Genomic DNA, 22978 nt, shown 5'->3' with positions numbered 1-22978 from the left:
CCATGATTGTGTCACTGCACTCCAGTCTGGGTGACAGAGTGAGATGCTATCTCAAAACAAACAAAAATTGCTGGGCTGGGCACGGTGGCTCATGCCTGTAATCCCAGCACTTTGGGAGGCGGAGATGGGCAGATTGCTGGAGCCCAGGAATTCAAGACCATTCAAGACCAGCCTGGGCAACATGGCAAAACCCCGTCTCTACAAAAAATACAAAAACTAGCCAGGCGTGGTGGTGTGTACTTGTAGACTCAGCTATTAGGGAGGCTGAGGTGGGAGGATGGCTTGAGCCCAAGAGGCAGAGGTTGCAGTGAGCTGAGATTGCGCCACTGCACTCCAGTCTGGATGACAGACAGAGCCAGACTCTGTCTCAAGAAAAAAAAAAAAATTGCTAAATGAATGAATGAATGAATGAATAAAAACAATCTACCAACTGTCATGTGCCATCATGGGATATTTAATTGTTATTTTCAGCTTAGCCTCAGAGAAACTCAAGACTCATTTTGGGACATTTGAAATCAATGTTATGTAGTTTAACAAGCCATCTGTATTAAACAAGTATAATACTTGACTGGCTTCCATTGTAAGGGGTTCAATCCTGCAGTGTTGCCAGCTTTAGAATATCTTCAAAACATCTATAAAAATATGGGCCAACCACTGCAGCTTTGATTGAAATCAAACTCCCACTATACTTGAATTCTTGGAACCGTTAGGTAACTACAGAAAAGGAGACCATGATAAGAGTCTGCAGAGGAACCCACCTCGATGAAGTTTCCCTAAGGAGCCCCAAACACTCTGCCAGGCTTGATTAGGCAGCTGATGAGGTTTTTGAATAACTCGTGTTTATTGTGAAAGCCACCGCAAAGTAGGCAGACTCTACCTCTACCCTCAACAAATGAAATTGCTTTATTAGAGACTGAAGTTTCTCTATTCCTTTTCCCTCCTGTTAGTGAAAATCCCCTTTTGGCTGGGATTGCTAAACCTGGATCATGTAGGCTGCTTGTAGCTAGCTATCTTTCCTGGCTTGCTGGAGAAGACCCATCTGTATGTAGTGGGAGAGGGTGAGGGCAAGGCAGCAAAGGAGAATCAAGACACAGAGAGAGAGAAAGCTGAGGATGTCACTTGAACCTCTTCATCCAGACATACTGAAAACTAGTTTCACCTCTGGTCTTGCCACTTACATGGAGTAATATATTTCATTTTTTGCTTAAGGTAGTTAAACTGGGTTTCTGTCGCTGACAATCAAAAACACCCTAATACAAATTGTTATTTTAGCCTTCTTCAGAATCCTGATCATCAATGGACTATTAAGATTAAATAAATTTGGAAACATTCAGAGAATAAAATATTATTCAATTATTGAAAGTAATAAATGCAAGTTCATGTAGGTCCAGTATAAGATTCACCAAATATAAAAAGTGGTTAATTATTGGTGGTAAGATTACAAATGATTTAATTTAATGTGCCTGTTTACTTGTCTGTTTTAAAAATTTCTTGCAAAAATTTATATTAGTATGGTATTTTTAAAAATATGGGCATTTTACCCTTAGTTTCAATGTGTATTTTCCTTTTTCTCCCTCTCAGTTCTGTTTCGGTACAGTAAATTGATAAAGATATACAATAAAGAAGAGGAAGGTTGGGTGTAGTGGCTCACACTTGCAGTCCCAGCTACTCAGGAGGCTGAGATGGGAGGATCACTTGAGCCTGGGAGGTGGAGGCTGCAGTGAGCTGTGATCTTGCATTCCAGCCTGGGCAACAGAATGAGAGCCTGTCTCAAAAAAAAAAAAAAAAAAAAAAAGAAGAAAAAAAGAAACATAGAGTAAGCCATGTTCTAATTACCATATTTTGACAAAGTTGATGGGAGACAATATAAAAGAGGTACACACGTCTGTTCTCGGGAAAATGAGTTTCCTGTTCTCAAGGAAATTAGTATTAGTAAACCATCAGGTATAGTTTCAGTGGAATTATGGAGGATGATAGGATAATTTGAGATACTTAGTGTTTTATATAGCTGAACCATTTGGGAAATTTTAGGAGAGATACTTGTGATACATTTTTTGATTTCCCTTCGTTCCTCAGACCAAAAGTCTAACCAAATATTCCAGTTCCCATGATTTATTTATTTTTTGCACTTAAGTGAAACAGAACATTAACCAGGATTTAAACCCTTCCTGGAGTTACTTCCTGGGCTATTAAAATAATAGTTCATACATGATGTCTTGAAAAGTCACACAATTGTCACACAATTTAATATTTTATTTATTTATTTATTGAAATGGAGTCTTGCTGTGTCACCTAGGCTGGAGGGCAGTGGCACGATCTTCGCTCACTGCAACCTCCACCTCCTGGGTTCAAGCGATTCTCTTGCCTCAGCCTCCCTAGTAGCTGGGATTACAGGTGTGTGCCACCACGCCTGGCTAATTTTTGTATTTTTAGTAGAGATGGGGTTTCACCATGTTGGCCAGGCTGGTCTTGAACTCCTGATTTCAAGTGATCTGCCTGTCTTGGCCTCCTGAAGTGCTGGGATTACAGGTGTGAGCCACCGTGCCCAGACTTATTTTGTTTTTTATTTTTATTTTTTTTGAGACAGGGTCCTGCTCTGCTGCCCAGGCTGGAGTACAATGGTGTAATGATAGCTCACAACAGCCTCGACCTTCTGGGCTCAAGCAATCCTCCTTCCTCAGCCTTCTGAGTAGCTGGGACTACAGGTGGATGTCACCACACTTGGCAAATTTTTTGTATGTGTTATAGAGATGGGGTTTCACCATGTTGCCTAGGCTGGTTTCGAACTCCTGGGCTCAAGTGATCATCCACCTTGGTTTGCCAAAGTACAACATTTTATTTTTTCTTGCTTAGCTGAAAGTACTAAAGGGAGGAATACTATGGTCAGAGGAAGCTACCCTGGCTTCAATCTCCCCTACTGGTCTTCTGCTCTGAGTTACCTGTTTGGAGTCGGTTACCCTACTGTATATAACCTATTTATACTAACTCCTCTAATGTATGCCTCCTGATAGCTTTCTTCAGAAATTAAAAAAATAACCAATTTATATGTCCTCCTTTGCCCCTGCAACTGACCAACTTATTTCCCATCCTCATATTTTCAGAAAAAGGAGGAAAATTACCACTTTAAACTGCAATGACACATTTCTTTAATCACAACTGGAAAACTTTGGAAAGAAATATATTTTGGAGAAGGGAAAGAAATGCACATTTCATATTCGTTTTTTTTTCTTCCCCCTAGTAGAACTAGCTATATACAAATAAGATCTTAATTTGTCTAGTGTTTATTCTGTTATAGTTTATTTCTCAGCTGAATCTACCCTCTGTATTAGGAGTTCATTGTTGAAATGCTTATGCAATAATATAAGGCTGTTTGGCATGTCACCTGTACTGCAGCCTAAACACTGTAGAAATGTTTGCAAATTAATTCTCTTTGCATTCCTGAATTATTTGAATCTTCAAAGCCCACAGATGGAGAACAGGAGATTGAGTTCTGGAGTGAAACACTGTATCCTTTAGATTAAAGTGAAGAGACGGAAAGGAGGGGGACTTAGTTACTGTGTATACACTATGTAGCAGATTCAAGAGTCCAGAGCATGCTGTTACCCAAATATGCTAAATGGCCACATCCTATCCTCTCAGACTACAGTGGTTCTGAGCATGGGTTTTGGGTCATGCCTCCGGTTCACTTTCTGGTTTTGTTACTTCTAAGCTCTGGGGCAAGTTTCTTCACTTTCTTAGCTTCATTTTCCTCAGTTATAAAGTCAAGGTCATTCCTGATAGTTCCTACCTTACACAACTGTGGTGATTGCATAAAATAACTCACATCAGCTGGGCGCCATGGTTGACGCCTGTAATCCCAACACTTTGGGAGGCCGAGGTAGGTGGATCACCTGAGGTCAGGAGTTTGAGACCAGCCTGGCCAACATGGCAAAACCCTGTCTCTACTGAAAAAACAAAAATTAGCTGGGCATGGTGGTGTACTCCTGCAATCCCAGCTACTTGGGAGGTTGAGGCGTGAGAATCACTTAAACCCAGGAGGCTGAGGTTGCAGTGTGCCGAGACGGCACCACTGCACTCCAGCCTGGATGACAGAGCGAGAGTTTGTCTCAAAACAAACAAACAAACAAACAAACAAACAAAAACCAAACAAAAAAACCCCCAACTCACATCACTACGCTGACATACACAGTAAGCTTGAAAGTTAGGTATTTTATAGCATTATTTCTCCCAACAGAATGTATTGCCAAATTCATAGCTAAAGTGAGACAAGTCAGAATACTAGGCTCTTAGATCTATTCAGGAAAAATCTACTTCACAATGACATAACTGTAAGCTCTTTTCATTGAAAGTAATGGCAAAACCTGCAATTACTCTTGCACCAACCTAATATAAATACCTCTGTTTTGGCAACCAAATCTAAACTGGCTTTGGATCAAAGGTCACATATTACACAATTTCATGTCATACTTCATCCATTTATTCAACAATTTCATGTCACACTTCATCAATTCACTCAACAACTGTGTATGGTGCACACTCCACACAAGGCATGGTTCATGGTTTTTGGTATTGAGGTTTCAAAGGCTGGATAGGAGAGAGATGATCTCTGCCTTGAAGTTCTCCAGTCTGGAACACAGGAACTAGACCAGGTGAAACACCAGCCGGGAAGATGCAGAGGGAGCATCCTGGAAACTGGCAGCCTTGGCTACTTTGAAGGTTCAAATTATTTTTCCTTTTCCTGAATTAGAATAATGTCTATTCTCTCCATATTGCCCTCTGTGCCCACAGGTACTACTTCTTCTTTTGGGGCTTTCCCACATCTAAAACCTGACGTATGCTAAATTCCAAGTTCTTTCCTTTCTCAGCTGCTGTGGTGACACCTGGAATCCTGGCAAGAGGGGGATGTTGTTGCATTGGGAGGAATCACAAAACGCCTGGTCTTGTCCAGCCCTTGGACTCCCCCAGGCAGAGGTGAGAGTTGAGTGGAGAGGTAGGGGACTCCTAATTCAAGGTTGGTTGCGGGTATTCTTAGCAAACAATTACACTTTACTAGAATATGAAGTGGCAAAGTGGGGAAACACACAAGGTTAAGCTTACTAAGCTTACTAATGATTTGCAGGGGAATCTGTGACTCCCCACTAACATGGAAAGTAAAAATGTACATTTTTGTGGAAAGAGTCATTTGACAAATATTTTAGCATTTGCTAGTACGAGGCACCATTCTAGGAACTGGGAATAATACATCAGTAAACCAAACTGTCAAAGTGTCCTGACCTCCTTGAGTTTTTATTTTACACAGAGATGTGGATCACAGGTTTATTTGACAAAAAGGTCTGGGACCCAAACAATGCTTTGGAATCAAGATACTAAACCTATGGTGCTCAGTGTTGTGTACCAACAACACAAGGGAACCTTAAAAGTTCAAATGACTTAGCCCTTCCTTGACATTTGGATTGGCTGGATCTGTGCTTGGGTTTGATAATTTATGTTTTGAAGTGCTGTTCATATTGACCTAGATTGCTTCTGAAAAAAAGCTGGAGACAAAGTTCCTCTCACCAAGCAAAGCCATGGAAAATTGGTCACCTCCTTTTTTCAGAAACACAACAATGCAATGGGATTTTCAGTTCTGGATATCCCAAGAGAGAAGCATCAACATCCCTCCTTATTTTTATTAGCTTAGAATAGCACCCTACAATGCTTTAAAAGGATGTTTAAACGTATGCCTAAACCAGGTATGGTGGCTCACATCTATAACCCCAGCACTTTGGGAAGCTGAGTCAGGAGGTTGGCTTGAGCCCAGGAGTTTGAGACCAGCCTACGCAATCAACATAGGGAGACCCCCCAATGTCTACAAAAAATCAAAAAAATAAAACTAGCTGGGCATGGTGGCATGTGCCTATAATTCCAGATACTCAGGAGGCTGAGGTGGTAGGATTGCTTGAGTCCAGAAGTTCGAGGTTACAATCAGCTAGTCGAGCTACTGCACTCCAGCTTGGGGACAAAGCAAGACCACGTTTCTAAAAACACCACTACCACTACCACCACCACCATCAAAAAACAAACACACAAAGTATGCCCATATTTTCTAAGTTCTAGAAAGGAGAGGATAAATTATCATACTTCCTAACTTGAATCCCCAAATGATTTCCTAATTTTCTTCCCAAATAGTAATACTACTATTAAGAATATAATGAGTTTTTATTATTTGCCACTTTATAAGTGTTTTCCCACGTAATACTTCCAAGAACCCTGTGAGGTCTTGTTCTACTTATTTGATCAGCGAGAAACGGAGGCACGGAGGTCACCAAGCTTGCTCAAGGTCACACAAGGGTGGACCCCTGAGCCTACCTCTCAACCTCGACTGCTGTGTCCATCCTTTCTTCATCGTTTCAACGTACCCCCCTCATTTCTTGGAATCTCTCCTGTGACCAAAGATGAACAAAAGTTATACATCACTAAAGAGGAAAACAAACTGCTGGGGAGACTACCCAGCAGCCTGATTTGAGGAGTATTTGGGAAGGGCAGCCTTCCTGTGGTACGGGAGTCTTTCTGTCCTCCACCTCGCCGGGACAGAAGTCACTCTATCCGCACCCCAGGCGACCTCCGGAGGCCGCAGCTACCCCCGGGCTGCGAATTCCGAGTTCTCTCACGCCCCCGCGGGCGCCAGGACGCAGGGCATGTCCGCGCCCGGCGGGGATCCTTATCTCCTGGCCCCGGAGTAGGTCCGCAGGCTTCTCGGCCCTGCCAGGAACTTGAGGCCGGGGCAGATGATTGACTGGGTCCAGCAGTCTCTGCTGGAAGGGCAGTTGAAAAGAGGGATCTCTTTTTTGGTTGAAGACCTGAACCCACACTAGCCCCATGGCTTCTCTCTCTTGCCTGTAGTTTCCCGTGTCCTAAAAAGTTGGTCCCAAAGTTTAAGGATGCGGGTGTGTGTAAGAGCGCGTGTGACCCGCACAGGGATCCCAGCTGGGGGACCGGAGGATCCCACCGTCCCCCTCCCCCGGGTCGCAGAGACCCTGGCAGACCCCGCGCCAGGACCCGAACCCGCGAGCGCAGGGCAGGCAGGGAGGCGGCGAGCGCCCCGGGGCGGGTCTCGGGGGTTTCAGTGGGACCTGCGGCGAGGGGGGCGGCGAACCAGCCGGGCTGGGTGACCGACAGCCTGGCCAGCCACTGGCCGAGGGCGGTTAGGAGGCTTAGGGCCGGCGCGAGTGCGTGCGCGTGTGCGTGAGTGTGAGCGCCAGGGTGAGTGTGGCAGCCTCCCCAACCCCCACCTGTTTGAAATGGTTTTCAAATGCCAAAGCCAGATTGCCCGGGTTTCAAAAGTTGCAAACAGTTGGAGTAAAACACGTGTGCGGCCCTCCAGCCCCAAAGGAATCCGCGGAGTCCAGGGCACTGAAAGAAAAGGAGAGAGGAGAGGGGTTCAGGAAGGGTGGGGGGGAGTTGCCTTCTCCCGGCCGGTCGGTTTTAGGACCCATCGGGAAGCACGTTGGAATCTCTCCCTTCGGGGAGGAGGGGAGGGGTGGGCCGGCCGGCTGGCGGCCGCGGGGCGCATGCGCGCGCGTCTCCTGTCGCCGGCCGCTGCGCTCCGCGGCGCGGAATAGAATGAACTGTAACAAAACAAGCCGAGCCTTTGTATCTGCTTAAAGGGGCCGCGAGCACTTACCTCCCGCCCTGCTCCCCGCCGCCCCGCCACCGCGTCTTCAGGGCTCCCGGCAACTGGCTGGAAGGGCTTCCCTCACCCTCAGTAACAGCCTGCCAGCGAGGAGAGGCGAGCCGGGCGGGAGGCAAAGAGGAGGCACCGCATTTGTAAAAGGCAAGAGAGAAAGGAAGGAAGGAAAAAAAATAACCCGAGCGGCGCAGAGTGGACTCTGGTCCGGGAGAGCACGGGCGGGCGCCGGAACGTGGACCCAGAGGTACCGGAATGCAAACAAAGCTCGCGGGCGCCTGTGCGGGGCTCGCGGGGAAGCCCAGAAAGTTTGTTTTATGATGGCTTGAGTGCGCGAGCGTGTGCAGGGGAGCGAGGCTGCCAAGTTTCTCTCTCCTGTTTTGTGATTTGGGGAGAGATGTTTCTCCCATGAACAGGCGGAGGCTTGGGGGCTCGTGCTGTGGGGGGCACCTGTCTCTCGTTTTATTTTATTTTTTTGGAGGAGGGGTGTAACTCATCATGTCCAAAGTGATCCAGAAGAAGAACCACTGGACTAGCAGGGTTCACGAATGCACCGTGAAGCGGGGACCCCAGGGCGAGCTGGGGGTGACGGTGCTGGGAGGCGCGGAGCACGGGGAGTTTCCGTACGTCGGAGCGGTGGCGGCGGTCGAGGCAGCGGGGCTTCCCGGCGGCGGCGAGGGCCCGAGGCTGGGCGAAGGGGAGCTGCTTCTGGAAGTGCAGGGGGTCCGGGTGTCCGGCTTGCCCCGCTATGACGTGCTGGGGGTCATCGACAGCTGCAAGGAGGCCGTCACCTTCAAGGCCGTCAGACAAGGTAAGGCAGGGCGCGCCTTTGGGGGGCGCCCCGAGAAAAGGAGGGTGGTCTGTGGGCTGCCCCTCATTCTCGATTTCCCGCTTCCCTCCTCGGAGCGCAGTGAAGAGAAGTTGAGGCCGTGCGCCCTGTGGTGGCGGTGAAATACACAAAGTTGTTGCGAGGTTGAGGGTTGTTTGCCCACCTGCGTTTCGAAGAGGGGGCTGGGTTTGCGCAAGGTAGCGGGGGGACGTTTCCCAGGCCTGGCTGGCCAACCTCTTATCTCCGCCTCTAAGTGCAGCGCAGTCTCGCCTGCACCCGAGGGAGAGTTGGGGAACTGAGTCAGGGGCATGGTGGACGCTGTCCTGGCTCCTTGGGGGAGGGATGCAGCTGGCGTTCTTTGGCCACGAGTCAGTTTCCATACCTGCTGAGTGGGTATACAGAAAGAGAGGGTCTGTAGTTTATTGGACCTCCCCCATCAGAAAATCTGCTTCACCCCGCGACCCCTCCAGGTGAGCTAGGACACCACTGCCTGGCGGTTCCTGAGCCCGCCGCCAGAAGAGCCTGCATTCACCCCTCAGCCGGATGACGCATGTGTCTCCACCGTGTGGCCCAGCCATAGACTTGGGAGGGGGAGAGGGGGAAGGGGTGCTTGCTTTTAGCTCGAATCGGGTCCAAGTTTACCCTCCCACCACCACCATCATCGTCATTATTGATGATGAAAATGAAGCTACTATTCATTGTTGGTTTACTACATGCCCGGCTCTGTGTAAAATACTTTACATGCACTATCTCACTCCAATTCACAACAGTTCTAAGAACGAGTTGTTCTTATTTATATACCCCAAATTAGAGATAAGGAAACTGGGATTGATATTGGTTAAGTGACTTGCTCAAGGTCACACAGTTGCCAAAAGCGAGGTTTGAGCCCTTGCTGCAGAGCCTTAAGTATGGAGGAGGAAGGAGTGGGGGGATGACCCTACGGCACTGGAGGGGCTGATTCCTGAGGAGGGAGTGGAAGCAAATTCCTCTCTCAGAAATCTGTAGAGGCCTTTTAAAAGATGCATTTGGTGGCTGCTGGTGATGTAGGTCCCTTACATCTCACTTTGGTACAGACAAGGGGCTGTCCTCATGTCAACCCAATGGAGACCAACTGAGGCCCTTAAAGGGCTCCCTTGTGCAAGCAAGTGCCATGACGCAGGTTCTCCCCAGTGAAAGCACCGAAGGAAGTGGTGAAGTTGAACGTGGTGAAAAGTTCCCATGTGTTTCCATAAGGACAGGCAGCAGCTGGAGGAATGTGTCAAAGGAAGGGCTGGGCCTAGCTGGTCCTCTCGGAAACAGGCGTGCTCCAGATGAAATGGAGGAGGGGGCGGGGGACTCGCCTGGCCTTTTAGCAGCTTTGGGAGCTGAGGAGCTGACACTTAGCTATGGAAAGCTCCTTGTATTTATGACTTCATTCTCCACTGGGATACCTCCTCCAAGAAGCCCTCCAGAATCCTGCTAGGATGCACAAAATCTTCCTCCTTTGGGCTCCTTTAATGTCTACTTTGTGGTTTTTTTACTTACTCTGAACTCTGAGTTAGGTCCTCATTTCCATACAAGGTAGTGAGCTCATTAAAGGGAGAGATTGTGCCTCATTCCTGGCATACCTCTCCAGATTTTGCTTGAGGTTCAAAACCTTTCCTGGCCTGACAATGCGTCTTCCTCACACTGGCTTTCCTGTGGGTATTACATAAGCTAACACGTGGAAAGTGCACCCAACAGTGCCTGTGCATAGTAAGTGCTCCATAAAGATTAGCTATTTATGTTTGAATTGATTTTAGCAGCTATTTATTTCTGAAACTAGTTTTTAGTGTCAGGAACCTGGATAATTATGACTTGATAGGGCTGTAGAGAAAATACTGTGTGAAGGCATAGGATGGGAGCAGCTGCAGGTCTCAGTTCAGGACCATTTTGGAGAAAGGGTGGAGGAAGGACAGGCAAGGGTACCTGCCCAACTAGGGGGATGCATCGCAGTGTCTAACAGGTCCTGAATAGGGGCTGGCTTGCAGTGTTTGCAGTGTGCAAGATGCTGCATGGGCTTGTGTCTGTTCCTTCCACTAGTTGCCAAATCTCTGGGAGGCGATGTCCCAGGGCTCTCTCATCATGGAGTTTAGGAAGGCTTGGTGAGATAATCAAGTGGGTTTGGAAACAGACATCTCTGAGTTCAAAGGAAACTGTAGTGTCTCCAGGTGTTAGCTCTCTTCACCCCTTGTGCACAGATTGTTCACAGCAGGGGCGAGTGTGTGTATTTGTGTGTGTGTGTGTGTATATGTATGTATGTATGGATGGATGTGAATCTACTTGTAATGGGATAGAAATATGATACTGATTGGGAAACCTGAATGGCCTGGAATTCATTGCAATCTGAAAGTGACTATTTCATGTAATAATTACACAGGCACAGTTGGATCTTCTGACGTCTTCGTTACCAGTAATGATGGCCCTAGAAACCATTTCACCAGTTTTCTGCTCCCTCTTCCATGTTGAGAATATGATTTAGATTGTATGACAGAATTGCTCTTAATGTGTCTTCATTACTGTGCCTTTTAAAGTCATATCAAGCAGGCTTATACTTGGTATATGGTAAAGAAAAATACTACTTTTGTGTTGTTTGCATCCCAAGTTAGCCACTTCCAGGGACACAGGTCACTCTGGATACTGTCTACATGGTGGGAGAAAATTCTGTTTCTACTTCATGGCAGTTCTCTGGAAAGATACATGGACCAAAACTGTCTGTGGCAGGACTGGATTGTGCAGGAATCAAACTCAATGGATCTGCCAGGTTGGACTTAGTTCATTTTAAATGGAGAAGACAGTCCTTTGTCAGGTTGGAGTTGGTTCATTTTAAATGGAGAAGACAGTACTTTGTCATAAAATGCCTTTACAAAGTTATATATAATTATGTGTATTCAGGTATCATTTACCTATAGTAAAATGCGTATCTTAGATATATAATTTGATGAGTTTTAAGCGATGTATGCACTCATGTTAATCACTCAAATGAAGATAGAGAACATTTTCATCACCCCAGAAATTTTTCTCATGTTCCTGTCCAGTTAATTCCCCCCTCCCCCTGCACCATAGATCTACCATAGAATAGTTTTGTCTTAAACTTCATAAAAATGAACTAATGCAGTATGTACTCTTTTGTGTTTGGCTTTTGTTACTCAACAAAATATTTTGGAGATTTCGTTTTGTTGCATGTGTTCTTCATTTGGCTCTTTTTTATTGTTTAGTAATATTCCATTATATACACATACCAGTTTGTCCTTTTGCTTGTTTATGGACATTTGGAGTATTTACCATTTTTTACTATTATGAATAAAGCTGTTATTAATGTTTTAGTTGCTCTACATCTTTGGCAATCTTTGATTTTGTTTGTCTTTTGAATTTTAGCCGTCCTAGTATATGCTTCGGAAAAATGCAATTAAGGAAACTTTGATACAGGATATAAGATGTCTCTAGTATGTATTAAGATCTTGCCTTAGAATATAATAGGCGCTTGGCTAAGCTGATGCTTCGTGGGCATTCTCTTTTTCAGTCCTTACAATTGGACTCAGATGTTAGAAGCTGAGGTTCAGAGAATTTGGATAACTTTTCCAAGGGTCATACCACAGTGGCAGAAGTAGAGCTGCAATTCAGCTCTGTCTGATTCCAAAGCCTGTGCTCCCAATTCCTGGGACAGTAGGTCTCCAAGTGAGGTCCTCAGACCAGTGGCATTAGTATAACCTGGGAACTGGTTAGAAATCCAGATTCCTGGGCCCCACCTTAGTTCTACCAATTCAGAAGCTTTGCGGGGGATGGGGTTGGGGTTGGGGGGTGGGGTAACAACCATGGGGTGTTTTAATAAACCCTCAAGGGATTCTGATGGGCTTATTAAGGGATTCAAGGGTTCAGTTTTAAGAACTACTGTACTAGGGTATAGACCAAAATTGAGAAGATGACATCAGATGAGACAGGTGACCTGGGTTCTAGAATAAGCTCTGCCAGTCACATTCTTGGAGCCTACATTTCTCTATGCCAAAAATAAGTGGGTGAGCCTCTTCAGGTTATTTGTGCTCGTGAAATCCTGTGTTTCCATGAATCACCCAGACTCCAAAGGTTTAAAACGGTATGATTGTAGTTTCCCAAAGTGGTGTATTACAGGTCATGCTTACATATTTTTGCAGGTGAATTTTGTGGTTTTTCAAATTACCCAGGAACTGTAACTATCCCTCTACTTTTTGTGTATGTGTAGCAGTGTGGAGATAATAAAAGAGATACAATTTAAAAGCCAAACCAAACCACCACCAGACCCTTCCCCTCACTGTAATGAGGGAAATTGTGATCACATATGGTTGAATATAGTTCTTTGTGTGGTTTTTTGTTTTGGTATTGTTTTGATTCATTGGAATTTATGACAATAACTCTCATTTTAAAACACAGGGCCTTGTCTTTCAGAGTTGTTTGGTTTCTCATGAATCTCTGGTCTTGCTTCTTTCTCCTCAGTGACCTCCTTCTGGTGTGCTGCAAGATGCTTAACAACCAGTGCTAGTAGTGGGTAGACCCTGATTTATAGCATAGCTGGAGTTGGGAAGAGATGCGTATACTTGCTGTTCCCAAGCCAATGTGAGCTAGCCCCCACACACCACTGACTGCATATAAGATAGTGCCCTTGTGGTGGCTCACCTGTAATCCCAGCACCTTGGGAGGTCAAGGTGGGTAGATCACTTGAGCTCAGGAGTTTAAGACCAGCCTGGGCAACATGGTGAAGTCTCTACCAAAAAATACATAAACTAGCTGGGCGTGGTGGCGAACTTCTGTAGTCCCAGCTACTCGGGAGGCAGAGTGGGAGAATCGCTTGAGACCAGGAGGCAGAGGTTGCAGTGAGCCAAGATTGTACCACTGCACTCCAGCCTGGGTGACAGAGTGAGACCCCCATCTCACACACACACACAAAAGATAGCTCCCTGAGTAAAGTGCCATTCCCTCACCCTGTTTGTTCCTTCATAGCCTTGACACAATCTCGTATTATCTTCTGTTTTTGTTGTTGTTGTTGTTGTTTTTTGTTTTTTTTTTTTGAGATGGAGTTTCGCTCTGTTGCCCAGGCTGGAGTGCAGTGGTGCGATCTCGGCTCACTGCAACCTTTGCCTCCCGGGTTCAAGCAATTCTGATGCTTAGCCTCCCGAGTAGCTGGCATTATAGGCATGTACCACCATGCCTGGCTGATTTTTTGTATTTTAGTACAGGTGGGGTTTCGCCACATTGCCCAGGCTGGTCTCTTGAGCTCAGGCAATCCGCCTGCCGCCTTGGCCTCCCGAAGTGCTAGGATTGTAGGCGTGAGCCACCGCAACGGGCCCTGTTTCTTCTTTATTGTCTGTTTCCCCTCCCATGAGAATAGAAGTTCCATGAAAACAAGAAGCTTGTCTCTCTTGTTCACTGCTGTATTTCTCAGTGTCTAAAAAAGACCCAGCAGGGCCAGGCGTGGTGGCTCATGCCTGTAATCCCAGCACTTTGGGAGGCCGAGGTGGGTGGATCACAAGGTCAGGAGTTCAAGACCAGCCTGGCCAAGATGGTGAAACCCTGTCTCTACTAAAAAAAAAAAAAAAAAAAAAAAAAAGAATTAGCCGGGCGTGGTGGTGGGCACCTGTAATCCCAGCCACTAGGGAGGCTGAGGCAGAGAATTGCTTGAACCCGGGAGGTGGAGGTTGCGGTGAGCTGAGATCACGCCACTGCACTCCAGCCTGGGTGACAGAGCGAGACTCATCTCAAAAAAAGACCCAACAAATAATAGGTGCTCACTAAAATTGGTTGGATGCGTGAATGACTATTCCATTGTTTTGGAAGGTAAGTGCAACTAGGCCACTTGCAACATCTTTCCTCCCTTTCTCTCGATTTGTCTTTTACTTCTTGTTTAGGATCCGGAGGTCTTCACTTTCTCATAATCAGATCTTCCAATTAGCTGGCTTTCTGTGTCTTAATAATTTATACTGGGCTATAAATGACTGACAAGGATTAATGAATCCTATTCAAGTATTTCTGCCTGTTGAATCTAACTGAAGTTTAACAAGTGAGCCTCTAAACGTGAAATTTCAGATGTTCAGCAGGCAGGATGATGAGGATTTTTTTTGTTGATGTGGGACCTGTGTCCTCATCCCTAAAAATGATTCTTTCCCTCCGTTTTCTTGCAGCGTTGTCCCTGTGTACTTTTTTTTTTTTGGCTAATAGCAAATCAGATCTTTGCTACAGAACACAATCCAATTTTAGCCCTCTCGCTCTTAAATTGTACTTTGTATTTATGTCTTTTTTTTTTTTTTACTTAAACTTTCAAAAATCAACCTGTTTTTGTTCTTGGTGCCAAAAGACCACTCTTGGAAGGATATTTTTAGGTTACACTGTGGAACACTGTACAGGTTTTACAAAAAATGAAGCAAGGACATACAACGCACTTGTCCATCGTTTCCAGTGGCCACCCCTTGTCATTGGCTGTGTTATTTAAAAATAGATTAACTTGACCTTCTGTGGCAATGGCATAGAGTTGGCTCGCCGTGTTTCTTGGCATTCATTACCCAGCTGGTTTTAGATGGCAGAATTGATGATATCCACCAAGGGGAATTAAGTGGTTTATAAGAGAAAACATTCTGACATCTCCTTACCACAAGGGTTTACATGAAGGATGTTGCTTTGTAAATGAGGGTTATTTAATGCAAAGCACCACTCTCTGGTGTTAGTGGCCCTTTCCTTGAGTTTGTATATACAAGTAACAGGATATACTGATTTTGTATACACTGAGAATAAAGGCTGTCAAATTCGTTAAGGGCTGACATTCACATCCTAAAAAAGTAGGTTACTGCATGCCTGCCTGTCTTTTTGCAGCTCATATGTGAGATCTGTAACCTTGAAAAATCCCTAGTACACACTGGTGCATTGCTAGACTTCTCCCCTGTGGAGGTCGGCATCGATGTAGTATTTCTTATGAATTCATTTTGTTGTTTCAACAGATGTCAAGGTTGGTCCTATCATATTGACTCTGCTTTCTAGTTAAGTGTCCTATGGAGGGTCTAATGTGTTCTGGATGTCAACTTTTCCGAAGGCATGTAGCAAAATTAGAAAATGTAATTTGAGCAGTGTCTTTTATGATTAAATAGAAATCTTCTCTTTTTATGGCTCAGTAATTACATAATGGAATAATCCATTCTTAATCATTTCTGTAGTCTCTGTATCTGAGTGAAAGCCGAAGTCCTTATAGTGACTTCCAAGGCTGCCCGTGACCTGCCCTATGGATATTACTTCTCTTTCTCTGTCCTGCCTGCTAGTGCCCACCTGATCATCTTACAGGCTTGCTATCTCTTGAGCTTCAAGTCTTTCTGAAATGTCACCTGCCCAGTGAGCCTCTTGTGAGCACATTATTGAAAACCATAACTCCACTGCCATGTGTCATTCCCTGTTCCCCCTCTCAGCTTTATTTTACTCCATAGTATGTAGATCACTTCACCACAAGTAAATTTCTTATTTTACCTCTTTCTCTAGAATGTAAGCTCTGAGATGGCAGGAATGTTGTCTTGTTCTCCCACAGTATCCCCAGTAGCAAAAACAGTGCATGGTGCCTAGTACTTGCTTGGGTATTTGTTAAATGTTTACAGTCAAGTTTAGAACTAGAATAAATCTCTCCTGAGGTCAGTTACCTCTGAAAATGTAGATATATAGAAGTCCCTGAAAATTTAGGTGACTGATGATGGATCACATTAAAGTTGGTTAGAGTTTAACATTTACAGTCAATGGCTGGGGCTAAAATAGAGCTTAGCCGATTGATCCAGGAATATTCTTAAAGTCAGTGAACATTGCTGGCCTGCTTCAGTTGGTCTTAGTATTATGGGTTTACAAGTAAGAACATGTGGGTCCTTGGTTTCTTGTCAAGAAGGGGAGGGAAGAGTCCACTGGAGTCTCCTTGGAGTCAGAGATAAGGTCACATTTCCAATTTTAGGTTTCCTTGCATGGAAGAGGTCCTTGACTTTAAAATTAATTGAGTGTCCTGATTTTCAGAGGTTACTTTGATTTGGGAAATGACGGTAACAAGGGGTACCAGGTGGCTGATCCAAACAGGAGAGCCGAGGCTACTAGAGTCACCATGAGGATCTTGTCGAGTTAGGGATAGGTCTGTGCACAGCATCCCTTACTTAGCCAAGTCATTGGCCTCAGTCCACTTTCAGTCCTGTGTGCTCCCCACCAACATGAATCCCTAGAAGGCAACTCTAGGTCAGGATTTGAATGCACAGGGCTTATCTGGGAGGTGCTCCCAGGAAGTTCCAGTAGGGCAAGGAAGAGGTGAGACCAGTGAGTCAAGAAGGCCAATGGAGGTGCTTTAAAGAGCAAGTCACCACTGTGTGTCTAAGGCAGCCCCGTGCTGAGTGTGTCATGGAACTTTGCAGACTCTCTCACCCCTAAACAGACTGAGAGGTTCTTCTGGCTGTGTGTATAGACTTTTTCTGTTACCATCTCCAGTGTCATGAAGATGAGTTCCATAAGATAATTACATTCTCATGGCTAAGGTATCAACCCCACCATTACTGCGGACGGAGGCATTTGTGTGTCCGTTTAATGGGCCACAGTTATGCTTCTTACAATAAGGCTAATCTTTACTCCTTTATGAGACAAGACTCGAGGCTCTATTTATGGACAGGGGCATGATGGTGCAATTAAAAGGCGATCGTGCCCTGATTATAAGCCATGTTTCAAAATTACTGCTATATATAGTGTCATCAGGACCGTAGTACTGTTCATAAAATGATCCACAAATAGCAATTTACTGATGTGTCATAGAGTCAGATTTTGGACCCAAGGTTGGCTTGGGTGAAGAGGCAGGCTTTACACTTTATGAGCTGAGTGTTCTGGGGCAAGATGCTGAACCTCTTTGTGCCAGGTTTCCCCCTCGGAAAATGGGGATAATAATGATACCTACTCTCTAGTGTTGTTGGAAAAGTAGAAAGTAAACCACATGACACAGGGCTTGGCACATAGTGAGTGCTCAATAAATGTTGGCTTCTGTAATTGTTTGAATGCTCCCCATTTGAAAGCCCTTGGGAGAGAAGAAAGAATCTCTTGAGAGATGGAGATTGCAGTGTACAGTTTTCTGGAGACCTTTTCAAGTCTAGAAAAAAAACACTCTTTTTTCTGCTTGATTCAGATGCTGCCTTTTTGAAAGGCTGAGACTGGATTAGTTCAGACAAGTAGGAAGGAAGCCTCCGGACCTCACGGAGGTTTGAGTTGCCCGAGCTTCTCCCACATTGTCCTCGGTGACGAATTGCTTTTAATGATTGTTCGCAGGTCGCAGGTTGTGGTAGTGTGGAGGGAGGGCGAGTTCTTGGGTGTTCAGGCAGGCTTTTACCATCAACGATGATTCTTGAGAATGGGACTCTGTGGTCCTCTCATCTTCCTGGTACCATGTCTGGGCTCCTACATCAGGAATGGCTGGGGAAGCAGTGGGGCTTAGTGGTCATAAGGGTTTGGAGTCAGACCGCCTGGGTTCAAATCCAGGCTCTCCCACTTCCCAGCTGAGAGACCAGGGACAGGTTAGCCTCCCAGAACATCAGTTCTCCCAGTTGAAAATGAGAATGTTACCTGTGTCATAAAGTGGTTGTAAGGATTAAATGAGATAATGTATGTAAAACTTGTACTACCCTGCCTGGCTCTTAAGTGGTGCTCATTGAAGTACCTACCCTACTAGCAGCTGTGATCTTTTCTTTTGTTGATCTCAGCTCACTGCAACACCCACCTCCTGGGCTCAAGCGATCCTCCTACCTCAGCCTCCTGAGTGGCTGGGACTGCAGGCATGCACCCACCACACCTGGCTATTTGTTTGTTTGTAGAGATGGGGTTTCACTACATTGCTCAGGCTGGTCTCGAGCTCCTGGGCTCAAGCGATCTGCCTGCCTTGGCCTCCCAAAGTGCTGGGATTACAGGCATGAGCCTTCGTGCCTGGCCAGCTGTGATATTTTCAGCTGAGAAATGGAGGTACGTCAGTTAGTGCCTCTGAATCAGTGGTTCTCAGCTGGGGGCAAGTTTGTTCCCCAGGGGACATTTGGCAACGTCTGGAGCCATTTTTGGTTGTCACAATTAAGGAGAGGGTTGCTTCTGGCATCTAGAGAGTAGAGGCCCAGGACCCTGCTGGACACCCCACAATGTACACAACAGCCCCTCAGGGGAGAATTATCCAGCCCAAAATGTCAGTAAGGCTGAGGTTGAGAAAGCCCCTCTACAGGCATGACTCCATGCTTGATACTGGGAATCTGAGTTAGGAGGGATATGCTAGTAATTGTAACCATTATTTATTGTTCCTCTGATATATCACTTAAACCCAGGTTAAGGGTTTGTCTAGGTAGATGAGCTTATTCTCATTTCAGCTGTGAGAAAATTAGCTTGAGAAGTCAGGTTCTCCTGGTTCCCTGACTGCTGACCTAGGTGAGATTCAAACTCAGATCTACCTGATTCCAATAATCTTACTCTAGGTTTCCATGTTAGAAATGCCTTGAAAGCAGAGGCATGGTGGTTCATGCTTGTAGTCCCAGCTACTAGGGAGGGAGGCTGTGGTGGGAGGATTGCTTGAGCCAAGGAGTCCGAGGCTGCAGTGAGCTGTGATGGAACCACTGCACTCCACCCTGGGTGACAGAGAAAGACCCTCTCTTTTTTATTATTTATTTATTTATTTATTTATTTTTTTGAGACGGAGTCTCACTGTTACCCAGCTTGGAGGGCAGTGGTGCGATCTTGGCTCGCTGCAAGCTCCACCTCTGGGGTTCACGCCATTCTCCTGCCTCAGCCTCTCGAGTAGCTGAGACTACAGGCACCCGCCACCACGCCTGGCTATTTTTTGTATTTTTAGTAGAGATGGGGTTTCACCGTGTTAGCCAGGATGATCTCGATCTCCTGACCTTGTGATCCGCCCGCCTCGGCCTCCCAAAGTGCTGGGATTACAAGTGTGAGCCACCGCGCCCAGCCGATCCTCTCTTTTTTTAAGAAAAAGAAGAAAAAAAAAAAAGAAAAAAGAAAGAAATGTGTCTACCCCATAGCCTGGAGCCCTCATGTCAATGTAGAGACACTGGTCTTAGGCTGGCCCTTTTGCTGCCAGAGAGACAGTACAACATGCTTGGTGACCCCACGGAAGATAGTCCGATAAATAAAAAATGGTTTCCCAAAGTGTTTCCTGCCAAAAAACGGTGTGCTGCTATATATTTTCAAGCAATTCTGCTTAATTGCCGCCATCTCCTCTTCTCTCTGATCAGTCTCACCAACACTGTCCATTCTTTCCTCCCATGTTCCCTCTCTCTATCCTCCATGCACTTCATTATTTCAAAGAGTCACAATGGTGCCTTGTAACTATAGTTTTGCCCAACTGTCTCCCATACTAGATTATGTGTTTCTTGAAGGCAACATCCTTATTTTATGGATCTTTGTAGTCTCTGCCCTCCGTAGGTACTCAGGAATATCTGTTGAATTGAATTCTTTTTGAGGGTAATGAGTAGGCAAAATTAAAAAAAAAATTGTCTAAGATCTTGTTGGCTAGAAAATCCATGTCTTATTTTTAAGGCATATTAAATATACTTAGCCATATGTCTGACTTTTCCATGATGATTTAAGATGGTTGTCTGCCAGTTGTTGTAGCATTTTGAACTATAGAGAAAAATATTGAATTAATTATGTTGAAGGTCTTAGAGGGCCGTTATTCTGGCCAGATGTGTGCATCTGCTTGCACCTGTTGCTTATGTAATGTGGCCGTGGAAGGTACCACCTTGGCCTGGTTTAAATAGTATTATACCACCTGGATTCTTGGCCAAGCGTTAGAATTTACATCTGATAGGGAGAGCATGTTCATTTCCTCCTCCATCTATCAGCCTGTTTAAGTCTGTGTGAGTTAGTTAAGAATTCAAAACTCAAGATCAAGTTGTTAAAAAAAAAAGCTTTCTCCGGTGTTGCAGCATGTTTTTTTTTAACATTTTATTTTATAAAAAGCGTAGGCATCTAGATTTTGGTTTCTAATCTTTTAAAAACTTAAATAGTATCGTGACCTTATATGACTATCAATCACTATCTAAAATTGGTCTGTGATTCCACAGCTTATGTATTTTCCTGGTGAAATTTAAATTTTTTCTCATTTAAACAATGTATACAATACAGAAATATGTTAATATGGCAGAAAAATATGTCCGAATTGCCCGTAATCCCACCCCAGAGAAATACATGTGTTAACACTGTTTTTATCCAGACGTACACATACACACACACAGACACACACACACACACAAACAGAAACACAAACATATACTTTTGAAGTTGGGGGGGCTTTTTCTTATGAAAATAAGACTGTACAGTACATGCTGTTTGGGTGGGAGTTTTCTTCATGCCTAACAGCATATCATGGACTTTGTTTGTTTGTTTGTTTTTTTTTTGTTTTTTTTTGTTTTTGAGACAGAGCCTTACTTCTCTGTCGCCTAGGCTGGTGTGTAGTGGCACGGTCTTGGCTCACCTGTATCTCCTGGGCTCAAGCGATCTTCCCATCCCAGCCTACTGACTAGCTGGGACCACAGGTGGGTGCCACTGTGCCCAAATAATTAATTTTTTTTTGGGTAGAGACAGGGTTTCACTCTTTTGCTCAGGCTGGTCTCAGAATCCTGGGCTCAAGCAATCCACCCACCTTGGCCTCCCAAAGTGCTGGGATTACAGGCGTGGGCCACCGTGCCTGGCCAATCATGGACTTTAAAAAAATACTATATGTAGATCAAGTTGACTATTTCAGTGACTGCAAAATTTATTTTTGGTTACTTTATAATATAATAAGCTCTACTTTAAGGATGAACATTTAGAGTGTTTTCAGTTCTCTTTTATATAACATATTGATGACTACCCTCATACATAGATTTTAGCGAACATCTTCAGATATTTTCTTTGGATAGCTATCTAGAAATAAAGCTGTTGGCTCACATGAATTATTTCTTTTTAAGACTTTTGGTATCCATCAGCATTTTACCCCCGCAGAGAATATATTAACTAATATCCCTTCTGGCTGTATATTGAGAGTCCTGTAATTTTTCACTTATCTCACTTGTGAAGATAATACCTTCTACTGGAATTGTTTATTTATGGTGGTCTTCACAAGTCAGAAACTGAGTAGTAAGTTGTTTGTTTGTTTGTTTGTTTTGGAAACGGAGTCTCACTCTTGTTGCCCAGGCTGGAGTGCAATGATGCGATCTTGGCTCACTGCAACCTCCGCCTCCTGGGTTCAGGCAATTCTCCTGCTTCAGCCTCCCGAGTAGCTGGGATTACAGGCATGCACCACCACACCCAGCTAATTTTGTATTTTTATTAGAGACGGGGTTTCACCATGTTGGCCAGGCTGGTCTTGAACTCCCGACCTCAGGTGATCTGCCCACCTTGGCCTCCCAAAGTGCTGGGATTACAGGCGTGAGCCACCGCGCCCGGCTGGATACTGAGTAGTATTTTAAAGGACAATTAGGGAGTGGTGGGGACTAGGATTACCTGGAAGGGCTTATTCTGTTCAACGGGAAAAGCTGCCGTTCTGCTTTGGCCTCTTGCTGCCATGTAGGAACATTGGCCCAGTGTTTCTAGTGTAGATTTGTCAGGTTTTCAAGAGACCCCAGAAGCCTGTTCTTTTTTTTTTTTTTAATGAACTTTGCCAGTTTTAAAGCACTGGTTCAAAGTTTTCTTTTTTTAAAAAAAAGAGTGAACCAAACAAAACACATCTGGGAGCCATATTTGGTCCTCAGATGACAAGCTTGCAATGCCTTGTTTATATATTTGTTTCTCACTTGGTTTCTCTCATACTTCATCTCTCCAAAAGCAGTAATTGTGTTACTCTTTCTGTATTCTCAGGGCCCAGGATACTGACCAACTCACAAAAAGGGTCAGGAAATGTGTGTTGAAATGAATAGTACATTTTGGAAGTGGTCTACTTTGGCATTATAGTCCATGTAGGTTTATTTGAGGCCCAGCTGGTGACAGCTTTCCAATTCAAGTTATGAAGAGCTGGGGAGAGAGTATATTTTGACAGCTGATCATAATTCTTGGAATATTTTGTCCCAGGGCCCTGGTCTGCCGGGTCTTAGAACTGGGTGCAAAGTCACATCTTGAAATTGATGTTCACATGAATTTGAGTTCTTAGTACAGGAATAGAATCTATTCTCTGCCCTGAAGTGATTTGATTGTGAAATGTGTAGCTTTACCAACAAGAACGAATGAAGTTGATGTATACCATTTAGGGAGGTTTTAAATTTGGCAGGAAAGTTCCTAATAATACAACTTGTTTGGACTTTCTGTAGATAAATTGGGACCCTAACCTTTACCCCAGGAGTGGACAGTGTCAGAACATTATTAACCTCTAAGACTGGTAGGCATCTGTTTTTCAGTGCCAGCATTACATGGTAGAATTTTGTTTTTTGTTTTTTGCAAACCAGTGTAGCCCTTCTTGCTTTCCTGCCTGCATAATGGATTGT

At 44.8% G+C, this 22978-nt stretch overlaps 1 protein-coding gene across 31 annotated transcripts in view; it reads left to right on the top strand.

The window, feature by feature from the left end:
- Window positions 1-7550: 7550 nt before the first annotated feature.
- The window catches only part of MAGI1 (membrane associated guanylate kinase, WW and PDZ domain containing 1), a 674091-nt gene continuing 658663 nt past the window's right edge, over window positions 7551-22978 (top strand). For 12 of the 31 annotated variants that reach the window (XM_054680755.2, XM_009445794.5, XM_054680751.2 and 9 more), the window contains exon 1: window positions 8082-8477. In XM_054680755.2, the coding sequence (XP_054536730.1) occupies window positions 8165-8477 (313 nt within the window). In that variant the 5' untranslated portion in view covers window positions 8082-8164. Of the gene's footprint in view, window positions 8478-22978 lie in introns of all 31 variants that reach the window. The other 19 variants (XM_054680758.2, XM_054680756.2, XM_054680754.2 and 16 more) reach the window with 2 other exon arrangements.

Source organism: Pan troglodytes, chromosome 2 (assembly GCF_028858775.2).
Source record: "Pan troglodytes isolate AG18354 chromosome 2, NHGRI_mPanTro3-v2.0_pri, whole genome shotgun sequence".
Lineage (NCBI taxonomy): Eukaryota > Metazoa > Chordata > Mammalia > Primates > Hominidae > Pan > Pan troglodytes.
Note: the sequence above shows the minus strand (reverse complement) of the source record. Positions and strands in the feature narration are given on the sequence as shown.